General features: G+C 40.7%; 1 protein-coding gene across 1 annotated transcript in view; it reads left to right on the top strand.

Annotated features, from left to right (window-relative positions):
- Positions 1-24,149, top strand: part of LOC126395229 (protein kinase C-binding protein NELL1-like) — a 457,381-nt gene that overhangs the window by 421,856 nt on the left and 11,376 nt on the right. Inside the window, exon 17 of the mRNA XM_050052536.1 lies at positions 19,716-19,909. Within this exon, the coding sequence (XP_049908493.1) occupies positions 19,716-19,909 (194 nt within the window). The remainder of the gene's footprint in view (positions 1-19,715; positions 19,910-24,149) is intronic.

Raw genomic sequence — 24,149 nt, 5'->3', positions numbered from 1 at the left:
TCAAGGTTGGACAAGGTGTTGTTGCTTCAGAGATGTTCTTCTGCAGACCTTGGTTGGAACCAGTGGTTATTTGACTTCCTGTTGCCTTTCTATCATCTTGAACCAGTCTGGCCATTCTCCTCTGACCTCTGGCATCAACAAGGCATTTTGGCTCACTGGATATTTCCTCTTTTTGGGACCATCCTCTGTAAACCCTAGAGATGGTTGTGCGTGAAAATCCCAGTAGAGTCAGACCAGCCCGTCTGGCACCAACAACCATGCCATGTTAAAAGTCACTTAAATCACCTTTCTTCCCCATTCTGATGCTCAGTTTGAACTTCAGCAGGTTGTCTTCACCATGTCTACTTGCCTAAATGCACTGAGTTGCTGCCACATGATTGGCTGATTAGCTATTTGTTTTAATGAGTAGTTGCACAGGTGTACCTAATAAAGTGGCCTGTGAGTGTATGTAACATATCCGTGATTTGCAGAGACGGACAGTGCCAACATTTATTCTGGAGATTGGGATGCTGTGGACTAGTGTGAGGTTGTAATGGATGCAGCCAACAGGACAGCTTGACTGAGTGAAACACTTTTGCTTAAAATCAAAATGCAGCATCAGCAGTTCGGTTTGATTCATTTTCCTCGAGGGGAGAGGTATGATGATTTCAGCACATTCTCCCTGAAAGTGCTTTCACTCAAACTCAGTTCTTACAGAAAGTGATAGACAGATTCAGATGTCAGACTTCACTTTAACGACAGCTTTGTGTCACATTACCACACAGATTGAGCACCATCCACAGTATCTCTAAAAGCAGTCACCAGCTCACATTGTCTCATCACAAATGTTTTGCTCGTGTAATTTCCTTTTCTCCCTCTAACTAAATAACTTGCGTTCCTCATCCAATTAGTGATTTAAATTGTTGAATTCAGTCACCTTTAAGCCATCACAACCTCTGGTGTGAAATATAATTTGTTTCTTTTAATAAACCTTGTTCATTCGTGACTTAGTGGAGATAAACTTAAATATGACGGTTCAAAAGTCAAATCTTCTGCACAAAACTACATCTAAGAGTTCAGGCTTCAGATGGAGGTGGTGTCAGGTGATAGGTCAGCCACTTGTTGTCTCTGTATTTATCTAAGAAGCTTAGGAAAACATCCATGCTATAACAGTTGTGCAAAATTAATTTAGGGTAAACTTTAAAGTCTTGCATGCCTTGTTTTGATAGACGATTGACCAAACAGAGGTGATGTTACATCCAGATATTGTTGTATACTAAGGTAAATAGTCTGAAATGGTTTCAGTGCCATTTTTTTTTTACAAGAGAAAAGCCATTTTTTTGTTAATCTTCACCAGTCATAAGGGGACAGAGAACACAGACACAAATGATGATGATTTAGTGATAACTACTAAATATAAAACTACAGCTGTGTTCAAAACCGTCCACTCACTCACTATTCCCTATTTCGTATTTACTATACAGTGCACTACATGGGGAACGACTGAACGAGATTTCGGACACTAACTGAAATTTTTTCTTCTTCTTCTCCTCTGGCAAAAGACGACCGCATTGCATTGTGGTATACACGAGTAAAATGTAGGGTACATTGTTTGTTCACTCACATTTGCTGTGCATTGTGGGTATTTTATAGTCCACTATATAGTGAATGAAATTAACCGCGGAGAATTCGAACAACACTACAAAATGGCGAACACACTATATAGTGCCCTATATCCGTGATAGGGAGCGATTTCGAACACAGCTTACGTGTCAAAAGTCCTATTTCCACCACGCAGTACAGTATGATTCAGTTCAGTTTGGTGAAAAGACAAGATATAAGTAACTGTCAGTAAACATTGACTTCATCGCTGCAATGTTTACTTTGCAGGGACGACCCCCATGCGTGCGNGTCTTGTGATGAACCGGTCGGAATGTTTGCTCACGTTTTCTGGGTTTAATGTTAACAAATAAATTAAAGAACAAGTTCCACCAAACCGACCCACACCCCCACCCCACCCCACCCCCGTATCGTATCAAGCTAACGTTAGCTAACTACCGACTAACCAGATAATATTAGCTAATTGACAAGCACTTACTGGGCAGAATGGCTCTTCAAATGACGAACAAAGTTTGAAGTTGTCGCCTGGCTGTCCGAGATGTTTATGCCGCATGTCTTGCACTATGCTGTTCGTCTTTTGCCGTAATAATGGTAATTCCGAAAGCCGACGACGATGACTCTCGGTACCCCTCCCACTGACATGTTGATGCCTATCTGATATAAGAGGGCCTGTTTCTCCAATAAACACGTAAGGTACGTACGTAGAGAGGGCATGACTGATTGACAGGGTAGTGAGCCAATCATGACAACACCATTCTCAGCCTGCGCTCCTACCAGGTAATCATTATCCTCTGGTGACTGGGCTGATCGCAAATGTCTGACTTTGACGACTACTGGTAGGGTCACAAATTTTAACTGATTTTCCAGAAGGTTGGTGTGCTTCTCCATCTTCTGTCACTACTGTTGCAAATATTAGGAGATGGTTTATCAAGATAAACACTCGGTGGCACTCTTTCTCCAGTCGGGTACCATTAAACCATTACAGAGGAAGAGTGCGTAACAAGATGATGAAAACGATGTCAAACATGATGCAACTATGGCTTTTTCTTCGGTGTGTTCTGGTTCTGTCTGCTGCAGTTTTTGGTTTCTTTGGTGGCAGTGATGTTTGAGTCCCATTCTTCTCGTACGTCATGATTTATTCGCTAATCCTGTTTCCATTGTATTATGGTCAGGTTTTTATGTGCAAATTAAAAATGTGCATGAAACAGGTGGATAGAAACAGTGTGACAGATACACAAGACTGCACCAGTTTTCACTCGGGCTGCATCATTTTCCGACAGACAAAAACATATGCCATCAGAATGATTTAAAAGATGATACCATTGTTTAAATCTCATAAATTGTGTAATTGGACATTAACTTAGTCGTTTGTGTTCTGAGATCAGAGGCTTTAAACAAACACATTCATGACGTGAAATATGATTTCTACAGTGTGATCAGTGGAAGCACTTTTTTGTGCATGTCATTCAGAGATTTCATTTATTACTAAGCTTTTCTACTTCACAGCGCATGTGCACACACACACACACACACACACACACACACACACACACACACGTCATAATGTGTGCATGCGTGTGTTTGTGTAAGACTCCGCAACCAGCCCACTGCACGTCGCTCCCTACTATTTTGCAGTATTAGGCAGGAAGCCAGCAGGGGAAATAAGTACAGATGACAATTTAACAGGATTTTTTTTCTCCAACAGCTTCTCATGAGTCAACCAAAAAGAAAGTAGCATTTTATGATAAGAGAGCCAGATCAAAGCAGAGAGCAGCAGCAGTCATTTAACGGCTGCAAGTTGGCCAAGAGTATCTGACGGCCATGAAGGAAACAGCAGAACGCACTGGGGACGAGCATTAGTGAGACAGAAGAGGATAATGTTTTGTGAAGACAGACAGTCTCTTTGCCTGTGTGTATGTCTGTCAGCAATTGTGTACATAATTGCATGATTGTTTTGTTTTTGTTTTTTGCTTTTTGTGCGTTGATTTTAGTTAAACTTTCAAATGCAAATCCACAGCCCAGAGCATCACTTTCACACTTACTGCTTTCTGTAAAAACCTGAGGCTTGATTCAGAGCTCCTGAGGGTACGGTAATGGGTTGATGAAAACAATCAAATGTTGATATCCGGTGTTGTTTTGCTGCAGCAGCAAATTGGGGGATTATTCAGTGTTGTTGGATGTGTGCCCTGTGAAAAGGGGCCTTCGTGTTGAGGATGTGCTATGTTTTTCAAATGAACAGAGAACTTTGTTGTCGTGTAGGTGCTAATTCATGTTTGGCAGATAAAGCAACTGCTGTGCTGCTCTCAGAGCGTCCTGCTGGGTGACACATGAATATAAAAAAAGTATTTTATCTGTGAAGTGAATAAGTGCACTCTTATAGTTAGGGCATGAGGGAGCCTTACCTGAAGTGTCTGTCGATGCAGACACTTCACACATACAGTTCTTCTCTGCCTTGTTTTTCTTTTTCATTTTCAAACAAGTGGAAAATACATCAGTGTAGTCTTTGGACTTGGGGTACACATTCAATCAGTCGACTACTCACTTTCATTACATGTGCATTTCTAAAGTTGAGGCTATTGAAGAAGTCGTCCGCCACCTTACAAACCATTTATTATCTGAAGTTTGTCGGTGTCTTAGTAACACAGTTCCACCCATATTGTTTAAAGATAGTAGTCTGATCCAGACTCTTTTGTACTAAAGCTGCTGGTTGACAATATTTTGCACAATGTTCAATATGTTTAAATATGACCATAGAAAGTATTCATTGTTATGTCAGAGAGCTCTATTCTGCTCAGAGTGGAGAAGCCTCTGTGGCAGCATTTTACACGAAATATCTACTCCCTGTTTAAACCTGTAACCTCTTAGCATTTACAGGTGTATCAATATTAGGTGTGCAAAGTCATCCAGTGGGCCGGATTGGACCCTTTGGCGGGCTGGTTCTGGCTCCCAGGTCGTGTGTTTGACACCCCTAATTTAGACCATGCACTAGAAATTCAAATTTAAACCTGAACTCATGGGCTCTGTTCCAAAAATAAGAAACATGCATTCAAAGCCCACTGGATGACTTTGCAACTAAAAATGCAATTCCCATAAAATCCAGCCAACATGGCCTTAAGCCTGATTTCTGGCAGGGTGCTCAACACTTTAATGAGTGTGACACGACAGAAGTGATATATGTTTTGACGGAAAAAACTTAGGGATGGACAATAATATCGGCACGTCATCGGTATCGGCCAATATTGGCTGTAAAATGAACTGAAGCATTTTATCTTATCTTATTTTACACAATGAATGAATGAATATAGCATACTTTAAAAAGGTATTGTATTTCATGTCTCCATCTGCTGGTGGTCATCATCATCATGATAAGAGTATGCATGTATAATATGATGTTAATTCCACTACAGAAGAGACTTGATGATCAATGTATAATATGATGTTAATTCCACTACAGAAGAGACTTGATGATCACTTAAAGGGATAGTGCACCCAAAAATGAAAATTCAGCCATTATCTACTCACCCAACATAAAAAGTTGTTTCGAAAAACGTCATATGAACTCTGTTTTTAGCCTCACTGTAGCCTGTAGCTCTGACTGCTTCTCTGTGCTCCGCGTTCACGTGTGCACGCGCTCAGGGTGATCGGTGATCTCTGAAGAGCAGCAGTCTCGTCAGCACTGATGTCCAGATTCTCAAGTGCAGGCATCGCCAATTCCCAGTCTGAGCAGCAAAGACTTTCCTCATCCGTTGGCATTGCTTTGCATTTGAAACAACTACACCACCAGGTTTCCAGTGCTCGACTCCGGTATTCTGCGGCTGGCTGAGGCTCATGAGCTGCGGCGGCTGCTTCGTCCAGTAGCCTGAGTTCTGTCCGTATACTCGGGCTCAAACAAATACGGCTCAACAAAGAAATGCTGTTCCTCCTCAATTGCTGGCACAGAGAAGCAGTCAGAGCTACAGGCTACAGTGAGGCTAAAATCAGAGTTCATATGACGTTTTTCTAAACAACTTTTTATGTCGCGGCTGCAGCACACTTGGATCACTATGGATGAGCAGTATGGAGATACTCCGTGGATTCAATTTTGTGTTCTTGGACGTTAGTCTGGGGCGCCGTCTGCCATTAGGTGTGCTAGCCGCTCCACCCGCCGATCTCTGCAAGGGATGTGAGGACTCTAAAACTTCACCAGGGCCTCCGTCGGCATATGGGTGAGTAGATAATGGCTGAATTTTCATTTTTGGGTGCACTATCCCTTTAACTTAGTTGGGAAAAAGTGGATATATCGATTGGTATCGGTTGAATGAGTTGTTACATATTGGCAGATCAGATATCGGCAAAAAAGCCAATGTCGTGCATCCCTAGAAAAATGTGTCCCTCAACACATTTTGCTTTATGATGCGCACCTGGAGAATTTTATCATGTCGCAGACTCTAGCATTTTTAATTGCGCAATGTTATAGGGTATCCAGGGCAAGCCTGTCTGACACATCTACTGTAATTTTGTGTGTCTGGTTGACTGAATCAAAACAGTTGAAAGACATCCAAAAATATCAAAATAATATCAAGAGCATCTCCCACTTCATGTCCTGCATTTGTTGAACCAAGACATGTTCACTCTGTAGCTTGTTTGTTTGTTTGAATGGACGCGCTGACCTCATGATTTACTTGCGCTCTCGTTGTCATCTCAGTAGAAGTACATGTGAAATCTCTTGTCATGGTAGTGGACAGCAGATTGTCAGAATATGGAAAGTAAAGACAGACTGATGAAAGAAATGGTGAATGAGACATTGTGTCTCCTTTGTTTTGTTGTCATCTCTGTGCAGTGTTATGTGTTACAGTGCGTTGCTGAAAACTGTCAACGTAACTGTGTTAAAATATGTGTATTAATTTATTTATCTTTGTTCACAATGCAACACATTACCATTCTTCCAATACCTTGTGTTACTACGGAGCCCCTTAGGGGACATGAGGAGTGAAGACAAACAGAAAATATTCCTTTTTAATAATTTAATTCATAAAACCCCTCAGTTGTAATGCTTAAATATAAATAACTTATTTCAATTAAATACTCTCAGATGCAAAAAGGCACAGGACATAAAGTTTAATGTGGTTAAAGCAGGACGGTAAATCAGTCTGCATAGATCTATGAATGCATGTGGGTGATTCTTACAGTATCTTGTGCTTTATACTGTATTAAAAGCTACAACTTGAGTTCATGAAATCCCTGCAGCATCTGAAGGCAGCAGGATTGATATGTTGATAAATCTGCAGCCTCTGAGACGAGGGCGCAGTGCTGCTCACACAGCCATTCACTGTTAACCTTCATTAAATCGTCTAAAAGACACGACACCAGGCTGCTGCAGCATAACCAAGCACACATCGACACACATCAGACCGATCAGTTATATCTCAATATTCTGATTTTTTTATGAAGGAGACGTCTGTTTTCTCACACTTATCTTTTCCAACCCTCTTTTTTTTTTTTTTTTAAATCAGAAGTAGCGTCTCATGTTCTATCCTTAAAACACACTGCAGTGCAAACACTGTTGTGTAACATTGATTACTTAACTGTGAGAACGCGTCGGCTGCGACCGTGTACGAGGTGAGGTTCATTAGAATTATTGCCATCATACTCCATCTGTCTTTGGGAGTGGATTTTTGATGATATGTGTTCATGTCGTGTCGGTGTGAACCACCCAGACATTTCCTGAGGTAAAGCTTTGCATTTGCAGAGCTCGTTATCACCTTTAACTGTGATTGGCACAGCTGTTTGAAAACTATGAGAGCACTGATGTGACTGGCTGAGAGAGAGTTTAATAATCACCACACCCACTGATCTACGCTGTATTCACCTTCACCCAGCACTTTGCACGTTGTGCTGCTGCAGGAGGTGCTGTCATGGTCCTGCCTGATGCCTACTACTACTGCTGATATTAATCATGCTTCTACTGTTATTATACACACATGATTATTATTGTCACATACATATACTAGGTGTGGGAATCATAGTAATGATATTATTGCGATACAGTATATTGCGATTTATTACCTTTTTTCCAACTGCAAATTATGTTCCAAAAGGAAGACTTTCTCAACATCATTTTTACCTCATGAGATAAAGTTTTCAGTCTGTTCATAGACTTCAGTCATTTTTATTGCAGCTAAATGTGATGCAGAGCAGACAGACTGACCAGCACAGTCATAAAAACCTGTCAGAAATGCTGCATGCACCTGACAAACTGAACTGTGGGCAGATTTAATGCCCTCTGAGAGGCCGGATTAAGCACATGAGCAAAACGCTAACTAAATGGCAACACCCATGTCAGAAGTGTTGTGTGTTACATTCTTGTGCTGTATTTCACAGGAGGTCTGCAATGTTTGCTCGGGTGTGATTTTCATGTACTGCTCTAGTCTTCAATGTGCCGTTATAGTCCCATATGGATCCACTGACCTTGAAGTCCAGGCCTCACAAGTTAACGCCACCCTTCCTGCTGTACTCAAAAATTCCTCAACTTCATGCCTCACTTCTCTGTAGAGCTTGGGTACAGCTGTGTTGGTTAAAAAACGTCAGGACGCAGTCACATACCTGGGTTCACGTGTTTTTAGCATGTAGCAAAAGCCTTCATTTTCAACAACGTTGTATGGACGCAGATAGTTGCACAGGAAGTGGGTGATGGACCATGTTGTTTTCGCTCTCTCAGAGTTGGATGGTAGTTTCGTCGAGCTAAGTGTGTCCACTGTTGGGTGATTTTTCAGCGGAGCGGGTTTAGCATTAGCTTAGCCGTCAGCGGCTAACACTATTTCTGGATTGTGTAGTTGAGGTGAGCCCTCGTGTTCATATCATTCCCAGAGTATTTTATTCTCATATGACACTGCTTCAAATCACGTCATATCCAAATCCTTCATACCCTCTGTGTTAAAAAATTAGTCCAGACGGTGCATTTCTGGTTTCTTTTCCAGTGCCTCCATCTTTAGGCCCGTTTCCTCCGCAGGAACTTCGGGGTAATTTTACGGGGCCGGGGCCGTTGGTGTGTGTCTCCACCGCAGGAACCACCCCCAAAGGACAGAGTTTCGGAACTTTTACGGGGGCTAAACAAGTCCCTGCCTCGGAGTAGGTACTCAGAACGGCCCCGAAAAACTGCTGGCTGGGGCTTGGGGTTTACTTGGTGCTGATTGGATATACTCAAGGCGGAANCGGAATGTGAGTCAACAGAAAGCAAAACAAAATAGCCGGCATTTTTAAAACTCAGCAGACGAGGATTAGCTCGTTCATAGCTTCCACCGCCATGTAAACAAACTCAATAACCGGTCCGTGAAAAACATATTTTTTCCAGCGGGTATCTTAGTTACAACATGATTGAGCTAGCAAAGCAGTTTTGTGTTGCTATGTGTGGTATTTATTCAGTTTTGGGAAATCACGATGTCTAGAAAGCATCAGTGGTTGCAGCTGACAGGGACAGCTAACAACAGCAGCAAAGCTAACATCAGGACGTGATCTGTTAAAAGCCTCCCGTTGTCGGAAACGACATGAAACTAGGGCTGGGCGGTATGACAAAATTTTTATATCACGGTTTTAAGAAAAAATCGGTTTCACGGTATTTCATGGTATTTTGCTCAGGTTCGGCCAACTTGACATGCTGCTGTGTTGTGCTATGGCCTATTCAAGTGCGGGAATTTGTTATTTACCTGACAACGCCTGAACGCAACACATGCTCCGCTCCATTCATTTGGGCTTCACTGACTACGTACGGAAGTGACATGTAGAGAAGCCAGCGGGGTTGTTTACTGTTTGCTGAGCCGAGAGGCTGCATGAAATGTTAAAGCATTTTCCACCTAAGTTATTACATATATTTGAGTTATCTACAAGTTTACTGTACTGTTTGTCATCTACTCGCTTTCAAATGTCCGCCACGGACATTTACACAATGTCACAGATAAACATGGGTAAATGCATGAAAAAAAATCACCACATATCACTTCTGATAATGGTTTATTCATTTAAAAACACATTGTGCTCGTTTAGCACACTATTTCATGTAGTTTTTATCTGCTGGAGGGTCGCGTAGGGGAGCGTAGCGCGACAAAAATAGAAGAGCCGCGTAAAAATAGAGAGTTATCACGCGACAGACGGGGGTTGTCCCGTTGCCGGTGGAGCCGCTGATTAACAGGGGGGGCAAGCTGCTACGGGACTCGCGCTGCAGACGTGTCGCGCCGCTGACGTGCCTGGTGGAGCCCGGCCATAACTGTCTCGGACACGGGACGGGTCGTCTTCGGTCAGGAAAATACGGCCCAAGCCGTGCTCTAGTGTGCTCACATGTGTTTGTGCGTTTTGTCTGTGTGTGTGTGTGTGTGTGTGTGTGCGCATCGGGGCGAAACTCCGCCGTGCGCGATACAGAGGGCAGAGGAGAATGGTAAACGGCGTTGCGCCGCTGCTAGTTGCATATAGGGGAAACACTGCTCTTTTTGGTATGAGTTCTTCTGGGTCATCGTGTACAGTTGCTTTGCTTTCAGGACTCTCTCCGGCAGCCATTCTCACCTCTAAACTTTTCTATGCTCTCACTGTCACCCGCTCAAGCGTGCTTGTGGTGTGCAGTGGTGAAATGGGTCCCCGCTGAAACACTTTCCCGCCGCGCACGTTCCGGATGTTGTTTGGGCTATTCACCGGCAATGCGGTATATGAAAAATTCATATCATAACGAAAATAAATACCGGTTTTCGGTACAAACCGGTATACCACCCAGCCCTACATGAAACTACTCCAGTTAGCTCAATCATGTTGTAACTAAGACATCCGCTGGAAAAAATATTTCAATCATGTTGTAACTAAGACATCCGCTGGAAAAAATATTTTTTTTCATGGGCCACTTTGTGAGTTTAGTGAGTTATTACAGACACCGCTATCGGCTAACAGCGTCCCTACGTCGCCCCGGTCAAAATGGTCGCGCAACGATTACGTCACATCCAGAGCCCGGTAACTTTACAGGAACCGTCCTACTACTCCGCTCTCTCAGTGGAGACACGGCGGTTGAGAGGGCCGAGCGAGGGGACGTTCCTGTAGTAGTTCCTGCCCCCCAAATAGTACCAGGAACTTGGAAACGGGCCTTTTTTTATTTGATGAACGTCTGCTGAGACCTCAGCTGACCTCACCAGGAAAAAAAACATCAGCTCCATCTATTGGACAGAAAAAGCAATTGATTTCATTATCCTAGTACCAAAAGTTGTATGAAATGTGTATTTGAACAAATTGATGATGTATATAATAAAAGATAGATATTTGACGTGCATGTATCGACAAAATATCGCCACGCAAAATATCGCGATACTATGCTATATCAGATTTTCCCCCACCCCTAACTTATACTAACATATATAAATATATACTTATAACATATATACTACTAAAATACTATTATAATCACTAAAATTAATGTCATTACTGTGTGCCCTGCACCTCTTTGTCTCTGTCTCTCTTTATGTATCATTTTGTCGTATGGCTCACTGTACATTTATTATGTTGCTCTGTCTGAGGTTTCTGTCATTTTTTCCCCCTGTTAGGGAGTTTCTCCTTATCTGCTGTGAGGGTCAAAGGACAGAGGGGTGTCTTATGTGGTAAAGCCCTCTGAGGCAAATTGTGATTTGTGATATTAGGCTTTATAGATAAAACTGAGTGTAATTGGAGAGTCAAGATATTTATTGGAAGAACACAAAAGTTTTGGGAGAGAACACAGAAGTATTTGTTTTTTCTAACCCATCTTTTTTTCTCCCCATGTTGCCCTAAGGGCTCTGTATGTTGCAGTGCATCATGTTGTAATATTTCACTGTGATACGTGGTGACTGTAGTGTTACACTAGGTTACATTCAGTTGTCTCAGTACGTGTTGTTGTTTGAGGTTTGTGTTTTCTCGTGCTGGATTTTTGTTGTGTTCTAAATTTTGTTTTGGTGCAGTGTATGTAGTTGGCGATGAAATACATTTCATAGCATTGTATCATGTTGCATTGTGTCGCACTGCATATTGTTGTGTTGAGGACCAGAGCAGCTGCAAACAGCAGTCTGTTTTTTTTTCTCTTTTATTGCTTTGACTGGGAGCTGCACGGGCTGCATCTCAAAACACGTTTATTATGCCTAATGCTTTAGGGGGAGACAGGTGGCTTTAATAAACAGATTGTGCATAAAGATGAGAATAATACACCATACTCTCCCACTGTCTCCCTGCACGACAGTGTGTGTGCATCATTTTCTCTTCCTCCCTGTGATGTACATGACCTTTCCATATGGGCTGCCTGGAGACATATCAAAGAAATATGATTTAAATACTCAAATACTGAGCTTGCAGATGCCTCCTAATTACCAGCATCTGTCAGGGGGATTTATGTTCAGTGTGTGTGTGTTTGCCTGTGCCTGTGTGAATATGTGTTGTCATGTACATGCACTGAGGGATTAGTGCTTTCATGTGTAACAGCACATGTAGGTGTGAGTGTAAGTTTTTCATATGGTTTGCTGTGCTCAGCTGGTTCCTCCGAAGGGCTTTTGTGTTGCGTTGTGTGACTGTCTTTCACAGCCGACATGTAAGAGTACGCTTCATCTGCGAGCAGCAGCTTGTGGCTGAATGTGGTGAATGTAGCATGAAGAGCATTAATCCTTCACCAGCGGAGGTACAGTATGTCTGACTGGCTGATGGGGATTTCATTTAGTGTATGCAAATAGTCTGTGGCAGGCACAATAAATTCTTGGCTGAGCTGTTTTCCTCTCTCTGCATCCAGCAAACTTGATACTGCAACCAATTAGAGTATGTGTTCAGGGCTGTGACAGTGTGTTGTTGTTGGTGGCGTTGTGGCCACAGCATCGACCGAGGCTCACGTCCACGCAGCGCGGGTCTGCCTGCCGGATACCACTCATCATTCTCCGCTGGAGAACACAAAAATTTATGTTGCATGGTGTTAACAGTGTGAGCAACGTGGGCCAGAGGCTCTAAACATTTTTATGCAACCGTCTGGTGATGTATGTCGTGTATTTTTGCTGCCTTCTGTATTTTAAATCATAACATTACATTGTTCTAACAACTTGTTCACAAAATCAACGACCAAGCTTTTTGGAATTGTTCCTGGGGTTTGTCCATATTAGCAAAACTCAGCGCTCTCTTCTGAAGTCATTTTACAACTTGTTTATAATCTCTGCGGTCTAGAAACGTCTTCACCTTTCAGTCCTCTCTGCCTTCTTGCACACACATCTGAACTAAGTGTCTCCCCTCAGCTTTTTTTACAATATATCGATATATTTTCAAGTGTTAGTGGGTTCAACAACAAATCGCATTGCTGATTTATCGCATCACATGATCTGGATATTGTAACGTGGACCCAGAATAGACTCCACAGATGTAAAGTTTGGTGTAGACATGGCAACGCCCTTTATAAACAACAAGCCTGTCAATACAAGCAAGTGCTAGCGGATAGTGGGTTAGCTTTCAATACAAGCAAGTGCTAGCGGATAGTGGGTTAGCTTCCTACCCTTCATTTCTAACTGAGGGGGGTCATCAACACGACGTGAATTAGGAACTGGCTCGTTCACTGTAAAGAGCTGGTTCAAAGACTCGGCTCGTTCACGAACGTCACATCACATCATTAGTCTACAGTGAGACATCGGTCTATATGTTGGACCAGTTACTGCAGTAGCACACGTACAATACTGTGGGCCTTTTCCTCTGTAACTTTTAGCTGCGTCCAGTCAAGCACTGATTTGTGTTTTGCACCTTCTCCTTTAACGTAGTAGGTCCAAAAGCTGGACCGCCTGCACTCAAGCCAGTAGCTGTGGTGTCTCACCGACTGCAGCCAACCCTGCTTTTCCCCCTCAAACAAGCCGTGTGTGTTGTGAGACTCAACTCACGTCTGTCTGCAGGAGACCAGAGAGAAACGTGTATTTAAAAGTGTCTGTGTGTGTGTTCAGCTCTCAGTACGTCTGTAGCTTCTAACTGAATCTCTGTGGTTTGGAGTTATGTTTCTCACCTGCGTCCTGTTTTTACTTTACATATCTGCTTTATTTTACTGTTTCGTGTTCGCTACCAGCTGTATTACAAGTTGTGTGATCAAAGTACTGCCAAACCGCGCTGGTTTTGCGAGAGGACATCATTCTTATTTCCCACCGTGCTGTTTAAAAACTCCAGTTTACTCAAGCATTACCGCAGGGAAAACGAAACACAATTTGGTTTAACCGACTAATATTTCTGGTGCCGACTAGCGAGGGGGCGGACGTTTAATTGTTAGATGGCTAATCGCGCGCATCCGTTCTTCAAACTGTTCAGTACTGCCCTGGCATATGTAGAAAACAAAATGTTTAAATGTCCTTGGTGTTCTGACTGTCAGCATTTTTGCTTGTTGTTAGCATGACCTTAGCTTGAGTAAAAGAGTAAGTGACAAAGTGCAGCTTAGTCACATGATAGTTGAGCCAAGTCTGATCATGTTGCACTGAGTCTGACATTTCCAACAGACGAATAACTCTTTTGATTGCTCCATAGTATTGTTGTGCTAAACAGACTCTGTCGGCTGGGAAACCGAGGTGTGGAAATGAATCTTTTTAAACTTGTGACCGTTCCAACAGTTTGCCATCTCGCTTGTCTGTGTAGAAATCAAATCGACTTGTTGACCAAGTTGCTCTCAGTGTGAAAGCACGGTTAGAGTTAAACACAAACCCAAACATGAATTCTATTTTTTATAAACTTTTTTCTTTGTATTTGTACTTGTGGTCTTTGTTCATGCAACACTAGAGGCCTGCTGTCAGTGTCGTGTGGGTGTGATCGATGTCTGTAGGCAGCAGGTGCCAGCAGGGGAGAGAAGAACTACTGTCGAAGGGACTTTGGTCTTTTTCTCACATTTAGCGAGGATAAAGAGAGTTAAATGTCATGGCTTGATAAAAGGTAGGGACAGATTTTTGGCACCCTGTTTCCTGAGCCACGCTGTATGCCGTCTGTCTGCTCTGTTGATGTTGGTGTGTTGATTTGTATAGAGGGAAAAGTGAGAGAAGCTGCCTGAGCAGGTGTTTGATTCCTTTGATGATTCAACTGACTCCACAAAGAGAATATATGGGCTCTGACTGATGTGACTGACGCTACAGTGTGATGCCTGTGTGAATGAAAAGTATTCTCTAAGTTGTACATACAGAGAAGTCATGATTTAGTTCAAAGCAGTCGAAATAAAAAGAGGAAATGTTTTATTATATTTATTTTGAACAGACGGGAGTGCAAGAGACAAAGAGATAAACTCCTGTTGCTGCAAACTTGTGACTTCCCTGACATGTAACTTTGGTAAACTATTTTCATTATAAAAAATATTCAACACTTTGAACACCTCAGTATTACCCTGTACCAACACTGAAACTTTCCAAAAGGCAACAACAGGTTACAACAGGCTGTAAATCTGAAAAGCAACTCTTAGGGTATGAAATTAAAAATACAAAATAAATATTATCATAAAAAAAGATAAGAAACAATAAGGGTGTTTCAACTAGTTCAGCCTCGGCTGTATTTAAACTTCCAAACACCCAAACGTGTATCATCTCAGTGATGCTGTTGAATGTGTTTAAACATGTTGGATGTGTTTCCATTTACGTAAGTACCCCTTAAGGGGAGCAGTGCTGGCCCACTGTCCTTGTCTTGTACACAGCTCTCTCTACACCTCCAAAACTCTAGTTGGCATCAGGGTTTCTGTGAAGTGCTGTAAAGTTAAGTTGATTCAAAACACACATTAAACACAAATGAAACACACATTAAACGGCTTAATGGAGACAGTTTCAGTTACAAGTACACAAATCAGCTTCACTATAACTCGCAGCATTCACAGACAAACACTTGTCTTTATCTGGACACATTTTCCCCACAAATACAACATGCTAATGTTTTTAGCACAAGCCTATGGCATTTTACATTGTATAAATTAGCCTAGCAGCTAGTGGACTTTTCCTCTACTCATATGAAACCAGGGACAACAGCAACATTTAACAAAGGTAATGTAAAACAAAATTTGGCTCCATTACAACTCACAAGGTTCACTGACAAAACAACTGTCTCATACTAAACACGTTTTCCAAACAAATACAACATGCTAACGTTATTAGCACCAGCCTGTCCCGCAAAACCTCAGCACATGTTGCTAATGGTGTATTGCTAAAAGTATTCTTTTTTTTTTTCCTTTTTATTCACCACTGGAACTTAACGCTTCTGAGCTTTGGTTCCAGATTACGTGCATCAGTCTATATACCATGTATTCTGCAAGCAGCTGCCTGCACAGTACCATGACCCTGAGCCATGACCTTTGGTTACAAATACACAAATCATTAAAATTTAAATGTCTTTAATATTACAGCAATAAGGCCTTAAAAGTAATTAAATAGTCTTAAATTTGAATTTATAAGGTCTTTACTACTAAAAATATTTTATCCAAGTTAAATTATATATTTTTTAATTTCTTTTAGTGGAAATAAATGAAGCTTTTTATGCAATAGTCGACATTTCTAATGTTACAAATCTTTAAATAAACTAGAAAACTGTCATGTTACTTCATACTTGCACTTACCTGTTGGCAAAATGTAGATCAACTTAACTCACTCAAATAGCTGTAATCCTACATAACACCCTCCTCTGCACAAGACCACATATATACTACTTACCTGCAATGCTTTAACAAGTAAAACATGATTTGTCCACTCTGTCCTAAATTTGGTTACAAGGTGTCTTGAAAGGGTCTTAAAAAGCATTAAATTTAACTGTCTGACACCTGTAGACACCCTGAAATTTCTTCTCTCCAATAATAATGCACATAATTTGTTTGAATGAATCAAGACAGAGAAAAAATCAATCTGCTGTCTGTTAGAATATGAGTAGGAACTGACAGAGACAACGCAGTGTTGTGGTTAGTAGCCAAAGCCTGATATTAGTATGGTAGGTGTCATATGTTTACAGTTTGTTTTGCACCCTATACGTAGCAGCATTTGTGTGATACTGTGCAGAGAGGGAATGCTACACCATTAATTTGTGGGAACTGATTCAGTAAATGAAAGACACCTCTATATTGTCACTAACACTCTGCTGCTCCTCTGTAACTGACCACAACAACCTGTAATCCAGTCTATACTGTAACACTATGATAACTGAATGCAATTAATTTGAGGCCATGACTTGAGGGCTGAAATATTAATTTGAGCACAACACATACTATTGCAAATATTATACCTGATACCTGCTGGGCACCACAGTAATGTGAGGACCTAGAACATATCATTAAAAGTAAATGTCAACCACAGAATAAGTGAAGGTAAACGTTTCCCTGTGCAGAGCTGAGAATGGGTGTCACGCTGTGGCACATGTGCTTTGTCCAACACTGTCACAGCTCTGTGGGGAAGAAACACTTACAGTTAACATGATTCAAACATGGATTAAAATTCAACCAAACTTTATTTGGCAAACAAATGAGTAGGCTACTCTGTGAAGTTTGTGTGTATCAAAGTCAACTGTCAGTCCCTTTAGGATTTCATGAGCTGTTTTTGGGAGTGCTATGGCCTCAAATATCTGATTTTACAGCAGCTTTTCTCATCCCCAAAACATCATTCTGTACAGAAACCTTGCACACTGAATCCTTTTTTTTTGGATGCGTTTCCTTAATCCGTTATCCTTAAAAATTGTTCTGCATAGAAACCTCACACACTGATTCCTATTAGGGATGTCCCGATCCAGCTTTTTCCACTTCCGATCCGATACCGATATTACAGCCTTGAGTTTTTTGGCCGATACCGATACTGATCCGATCCAAGCGCATATTATACATATTCACTTATTTTGTTGTCAGTCATGTTAGAAAAGGTTTGATCAAGCGATATTACTCTAACAAGAACAACTACTTAATCAGGTTAGTTAGAATGATCCACAACAGTTGGTATGAGAAACTGACCTGTTTATTGTTAACAGGGTTAAATAAACAAACTTTAAACTTGAACATTAACATTTATTAGAAAATATAGCTGGTTTGCTTTGGCTGCTTTGGCCTCTTAATAAATAGAAAATAAATCAACACAAGAAATCTTTAAAATGTCTAATATTGAAATTAAAATAGCAGCAAGACTCCACACACTTGTGCTTTGCTCCCCTAATAAATAAAAAATAGATTAACACCACAAGACATTGTTGGCATTTAACAAACAATGCAGCCTTTCCTTTTCAGTTATTTTAGTAGTGATCAATGTAAGCCTGGTGCTGCTGTTTCCTGGGACCAACAGAGGGGACAAAAAGCCACACACAATATTGTACAACTGTTTAAACAAGCAATAGTCCATCCATGGCTCCAATTTCACTAATTGTGCCCAAAACAATGCCATCAGTGCTCTTTACTTAAACAGTAAGAGTGTAAACCAAATAAAAATATCACTCTCAAAAAACCAGAGCAGAAAACAAATAGTCAGTTAACTAAATTGACGCTACTCTTCCTACCCTCCGTGTGTGTCTGCCTCTGCATGCTGGCCTGGTGGATTGATAGTAAGAGCTGGAGCGGATCACTGGAATGGACTGCTTGACTCGCGGAGCGCTGGGTTGGAAAACCTGGATTGGACTGTGTGAAAAACTGGATCGGAGTTCTTGGATCGGCATTTTTCCATGCAGTCCGATCCGATGCCGATGCACGTTTTTGCTAATATCGGCGGCCGATTCGGATCGGGACATCCCTAATTCCTATGCATTGTATTGCTCTATTTGTTGTGAAAATTTGCAACACGTGACAGAATGAAAAGATACATTTCCTCCTTCGCCTCTCTCCACTGGAGTTACCTATCTGACGGTCATCACTCCCTCTGTGTCTTACATTTGGCACCACAGCTGCATGAAGGGGCAGAGCTGTCCTTCCTCTCTGTCTCCACAGTCTGTGTGTGGTCCACATCCTCCTCCTCCTCTTCTTCATCATCCACCTGAATATTAGTCTCTGACCTGTTGAAAGCAGCTATTTGAGTTATGAAAGGTCGTATTTATTTTTAGACATGCGACAATATTGGACATAAAAAACATGCTCAGTGTGCAAAGGCCTTTAGTCTCGCAGCGACACAGAAACAGCTGGACTCTGTCGTTAAACCTGTTAATGACTTCTGGGTAACGTTAGCCATGTGATGCTAACAGTTAACCCTGTCACTGTGTGTGTGTGTGTGTGTGTGTGTGTGTGTGAGTGAGTGTGAGTGTGAGTGTGTGTGAGAGTGACTGTTTCCTAGGTTCAGAGCTGTGGTCCCACAGCAGTAGTGGGCTGAGTGATTAAATACGCCGCACACTGCTCAACAATGAAATGAGATTTTACCCGTTCTAAATAGTCAGATTTGTGGTAAAGTTGCAGTGATGGGACAAAATAACAAGGTTGCGCAGAATTTATTGGGATTGGTTGAATTTGTGTTAATTGCTGCAATTGCAACATCCTGGCCACACCAGGCCAAGACACTGTTTGAAGTGCTCTCATTCAAATGCATGAAGTGTATTTGTTTTTAATCACTGAGTCCTTGAATAAAAAATCCCGCACACTGCTCTTGCTCAGCTTCAATTTATTAGTAACACTAACATTCCGGTCCAGTCAATGACAAATAGCCTACAAACATGTTTTTATAAGACGTCTTGGGTCCTTGGCTCCAAGAAAGTTCTCAAATATTTGACACTGCTTCGTAATTTTGACAATTTTGGACAATAAAACAGTCTTTATAGGTGATAAAAGTGGAAATTGTTAAAACTACAGGACACATTTTGGTCAAGAGCAAAAAACTATTGACCTTCATTACCCTTGTCCTATAACGTATTGTATAATGTGACAACTTCATAAGGTTTAAGAGGCAAACATGTTGTGTATTTCCAAATGGACGGAACTTTTTTCATGGTCAGAGAGAAAATAAAACAGTAGAATACAACAAGCAAACGTCATAACTTGCATAAATACTAAAAGCATGAATAAAAACACGATGAAGTCTGTGTTTCTGACGCTGTTATGTTGAACCTTCCTCTTCTTGTTGATCTTAGTTTTCCCCACAAAGGCTCATTTGACCTTGTTTTGTACTGTCTCTACAACAAAACTGGCAGGACTGTGAAACACACACTTTTGTTTCTCTTTGTCTGCCCAGACATCGACGAGTGCAGTTTGCAGACACACACCTGCTGGAATGACAGCGTGTGTGTGAACCTCCCGGGAGGCTACGACTGTGTGTGTACGTCTGGTCCGGGCTGCGGCGGCGACTGCCCACAGGAAGATGGAATCAGACGCAACGGAGAGGACTGGAAACCCAGCTTTGACCGCTGTGCTATATGCTCCTGCAAGGTACGGATGATGATCACACAAATACAGATTCACCTCACTGAGTAATACTGGTGTTCACGACCTGCTGGAGGATCTTAACTCAGGGCTTTCATCATAGTTATGATCTAAAACTCAAAGCAGCAGAGTACAAACTTTTAACTGCCACCTTACAAGTCTACAAAGTGTGAGAGCTTGATATTCAAAAGGTAAAACAAAGGTGATGTTACAAAATTCGGCCCCATTACAACTCACAAGGTTCACTAACAAAACACATTTTCCAAATAAATACAACATGCTAACATTATTAGCACAAGCCTATTGCATTTTACATTGTATAAATTAGCCTATCGAATAGCAGAGATTTCCTCTGCTCATGTGAAGCCAGGATAAATCACACACAAGTTTTGAAATGTTATTATTGTCTTCACAATTTATTGTTTCTTCTCTGTGAAATTAAAGTAAATAAAAGCTTTGTTTCCACTGAGGGAAATGGTTTCAACATACAGAAATAGATGGGAGGTCTGCATTGCTGCGACATTTAGTTACATTTCTGGGGAGGTGTATGCCAGGCTACAGTGTAAGGTATGGCGTTGATTCGGCACAGAAGTATAAATCCTGCTCAAGTTTGACTAAAACCTCTATGATCATCTGACTGCTCATGTTTCCCCGCCCTTCAGACTCATTTTATTCATGTTGCTGTGTTCCCAGATCTTACCAATTAAATTAGGATGTAGGATGTTATAAGAATGGATAGAAGTGATTGGCAAAACTACTAAAATATGACCCAAGTTGTTAATAAACCAGAATTATTCCATAAAGACCTCAAATCTTGTTTTCGTAATGTCAGTCTTTACCTACACCTCTGAGCAAATGTAACTTCCTGGAGTTGATTCAGCCAACATTTGTATTGATCGCTGTGAAGCAAACACAAAAATACAAAACTTTTCTAACCACAGAACGGCCTCAGGACACCAAATTAAGCATCGCACAGGGTCAACTCAAGGAAAAAGCACCTCAGTGCTCCCATCTGTTTTTCATTAGCCTGCATTACATTCTGACAAATATTTGTGGCAGCTTAACAACTCACGTCTGTGCTCAGGAGTGAGAGCGAGGCAGTACGGTGTGGCCGCAGGAAAGGGAGTTATTGATCAGATTTGTCTTTGGCAAGGTGAGGACAAGTGAGTGAGATTAATATAAAACAGACACAGAGGGATATTTGGAAGAAAAAAAATGACAGCTGAAGGCGGTGGCTCAAATAATGCTTCATAGGCTTATAAAATTCAAAATTTACCACTAAGAAGTTTTACAGGAACTACTCTGGTAAATAATAGTAAACTAAAGCAGATTCTATGATAGCTGTGTATCATGACATTTTAGCTCAACACATGTATTATTGCGTCTATATTACTGCCATTTCTCTGTCATAGTAAGTGTAAACTGTAACTGCCCATATCTGGTCAATTAAATCATGTTATCCAGTTATTTCTATCCTGCAGTGGCTTCCTCTGCAGGATGCCTCCCCCATAATGTCTCATGAACTGAACCTGGGTCCAGTTCATGTAACATATTTACACACTGATGACCATCTGAACGCAAACATCCTCAGCTGAGAGCGTTTCAGAGGCAGAGTGTCTTCAAGCAGTCTGTCCTTTAGGAGCAATATTTCTAATGAACAGTTGGTTACCACTGTTGGGCTGAAATTTTTTTGTGTTTTACATAGGGCTTTCCTGGTTGTCCAGAAGTCGTCATTTAGGGCCATTAGTCGACTCGTTGCCCACAAGTCATCACAAATCATGAAAAAAATGTCGTAGTATAGTATGTAGTCAAAAATCATGAAAAACATCATAGTATAATATGTCGCCAAAAATCATGAAAAAACGTCATAGTATAGTATGTCGCCAGAAATCATGAAAAAAACATCATAGTATAGTTTGTTGTCAAAAATCATGAAAATATGTCCTTTAGCAGCAATATTTCTAATGAACAGTAGGTTACCACTGTTGGGCTGAAATTTTTTTGTGTGTTTTACATAGGGCTTTCCTGGTTGACCAGAAGTCGTCATTTAGAGCCATTAGTCGACTCGTTGCCCACGAGTCATCACATCACTTCCCGAAAAAACGTCATAGTATAACATGTCGCCAAAAATCATGAAAAAACGTCATAGTATAACATGTCGCCAAAAATCATGAAAAAACGTCATAGTATAGTATGTAGTCAAAAATCATGAAAAAACATCATAGTATAATATGACGGCAAAAATCATGAAAATACGTCATAGTATAATATGTCACCAAAAATCATGAAAAAACGGCATAGTATACAAAATACGCACAGGTGAGAGCAGACTCGTGCAGCTCAGCCTCTCAGCCTCCTACTCTGACCCGTGCGTGACCGGAGGAAACAGCGAATAAAAGTAAGGAGATTAATTGTTCTTCTCTGTGGATTTTCTCCGCGACCGTATGTCATAGCGAGAAGCCACACATATCACGGGAAACAGTGGAATCGCGGCTTTCCGACAAGACCATGCACTTGTTGGTAGTCCAATGTTTTCACAGTGAAAAAAAATGATAAAGTTACACTAAAATAATGTATAACAAAGCTTTCATACAGCTTTGCACACACATTAATTTTGGATGGATTACTCGCGAATGCAGGGTCGCACAGAAATACCACGCATATCACATGAAAGCGCAGAACCAGAGCTTTCCTCTCCTCATCTCCTGTTCTGAGAAAGTGTTAGGGTCTCCTTGATGTCAAGATTGTCAACCTGGCGTGAACAAACTGTGTGAATGTGTGTTTTTGAGTTTTTCTGTGACTTCCAGGGAAATGGCTGAGCTTTATTTATTTTGGTTTTCTTTTACACACATCTCTACCCACCTCTCTCTCTCTGTCTCTCTTTCTCTCTGTGTATCTGTGAGTGAGGGATTGCGTGTTATTGAGTTTACATTACTTCTAATTTGTTAATTTTGTTGTTGTTGCAGGGTCTGATTGTTCTAAGTTCTGTATATTTGATGAATATTAAGACTACTCTATCCTCATAATTTGATGTCATTCAGATGACTTTCTAGTAATAGTACTACACTACTTTTGTTCAGAGTAGGTTAAAAAATACTGAATGTTTCCATTTCCATATTCTGTCACTATAGTTTTAATTGACATGACTTTGTTATGGCACTTTAACGTCTGCCTGCCTAGCAGAAATAGGGGGGAAATGAAAGCACATGTTCAACTGTGTGTTGATTTGTTTATGATACGCTTCCAAGTTAAAAATAACATGCTGTACAGTGTACATGCACTATTTTTGAATAAAATAGCTATTTTTAACAATAAATTTTCTCTTTTTTCCCCCCTTGTATAAATATCGTGATATATATTGTATCGTGGACGTTTTATCGTGATAATATTGTATCGTGAGTTTCTGGTATCGTTACATCCCTAATAGTATGTCATCCAAAATGATGGAAAAAAAACGTCATAGTATAGTATGTCGTCCAAAATGATGAAAAAAACTTCATAGTATAGAGTATGTCGTCCAAAATGATGAAAAAAACTTCATAGTATAGTATGTCATCCAAAATGATGAAAAAAAAAACCGTCATAGTATAGTATGTCGTCCAAAATCATGAAAAAAACGTCATAGTATAGCATGTCGTCAAAGATCATGAAAAACGTCATAGTATAGTATGTNGTATGTCGTCCAAAATCATGAAAAAAAACGTCATAGTATAGCATGTCGTCAAAGATCATGAAAAACGTCATAGTATAGTATGTCGTCAAAAATCATGAAAAACGTCATAGTATAGTATGTCGTCAAAGATCATGAAAAAAACGTCATAGTATAGCATGTCGTCAAAGATCATGAAAAACGTCATATATAGTATGTCGCCAAAAATCATGAAAATACATCATAGTATAGTATCTCGTCAAAAATCATGAAAAAACGTCATAGTATAGTATGTCGTCAAAAATCATGAAAAACGTCATAGTATAGTATGTCATCCAAAATGATGAAAAAACGTCATGGTATAGTATGTCTTTCAAAATCTTGAAAAAACGTCATAGTATAGTATGATTATTGATTATGTTAAATATAACTTAATTTACAGTAAATCACCTCGTGAGGCACCGTATCTGAAAAGGGAAAATGATTGCCAGTTAAAGATATCAGTCTCATAAAATTCACTTGACTATCAATTTGGAATTTTTTTTTAAATAATTAAATTAATAACAGTAACCAAATTTAATAGTAAAGCCTGGAGGA

Source organism: Epinephelus moara, chromosome 1, assembly GCF_006386435.1.
Source record: "Epinephelus moara isolate mb chromosome 1, YSFRI_EMoa_1.0, whole genome shotgun sequence".
NCBI lineage: Eukaryota > Metazoa > Chordata > Actinopteri > Perciformes > Serranidae > Epinephelus > Epinephelus moara.
This window is presented reverse-complemented; position numbering and strand designations above follow the sequence as displayed.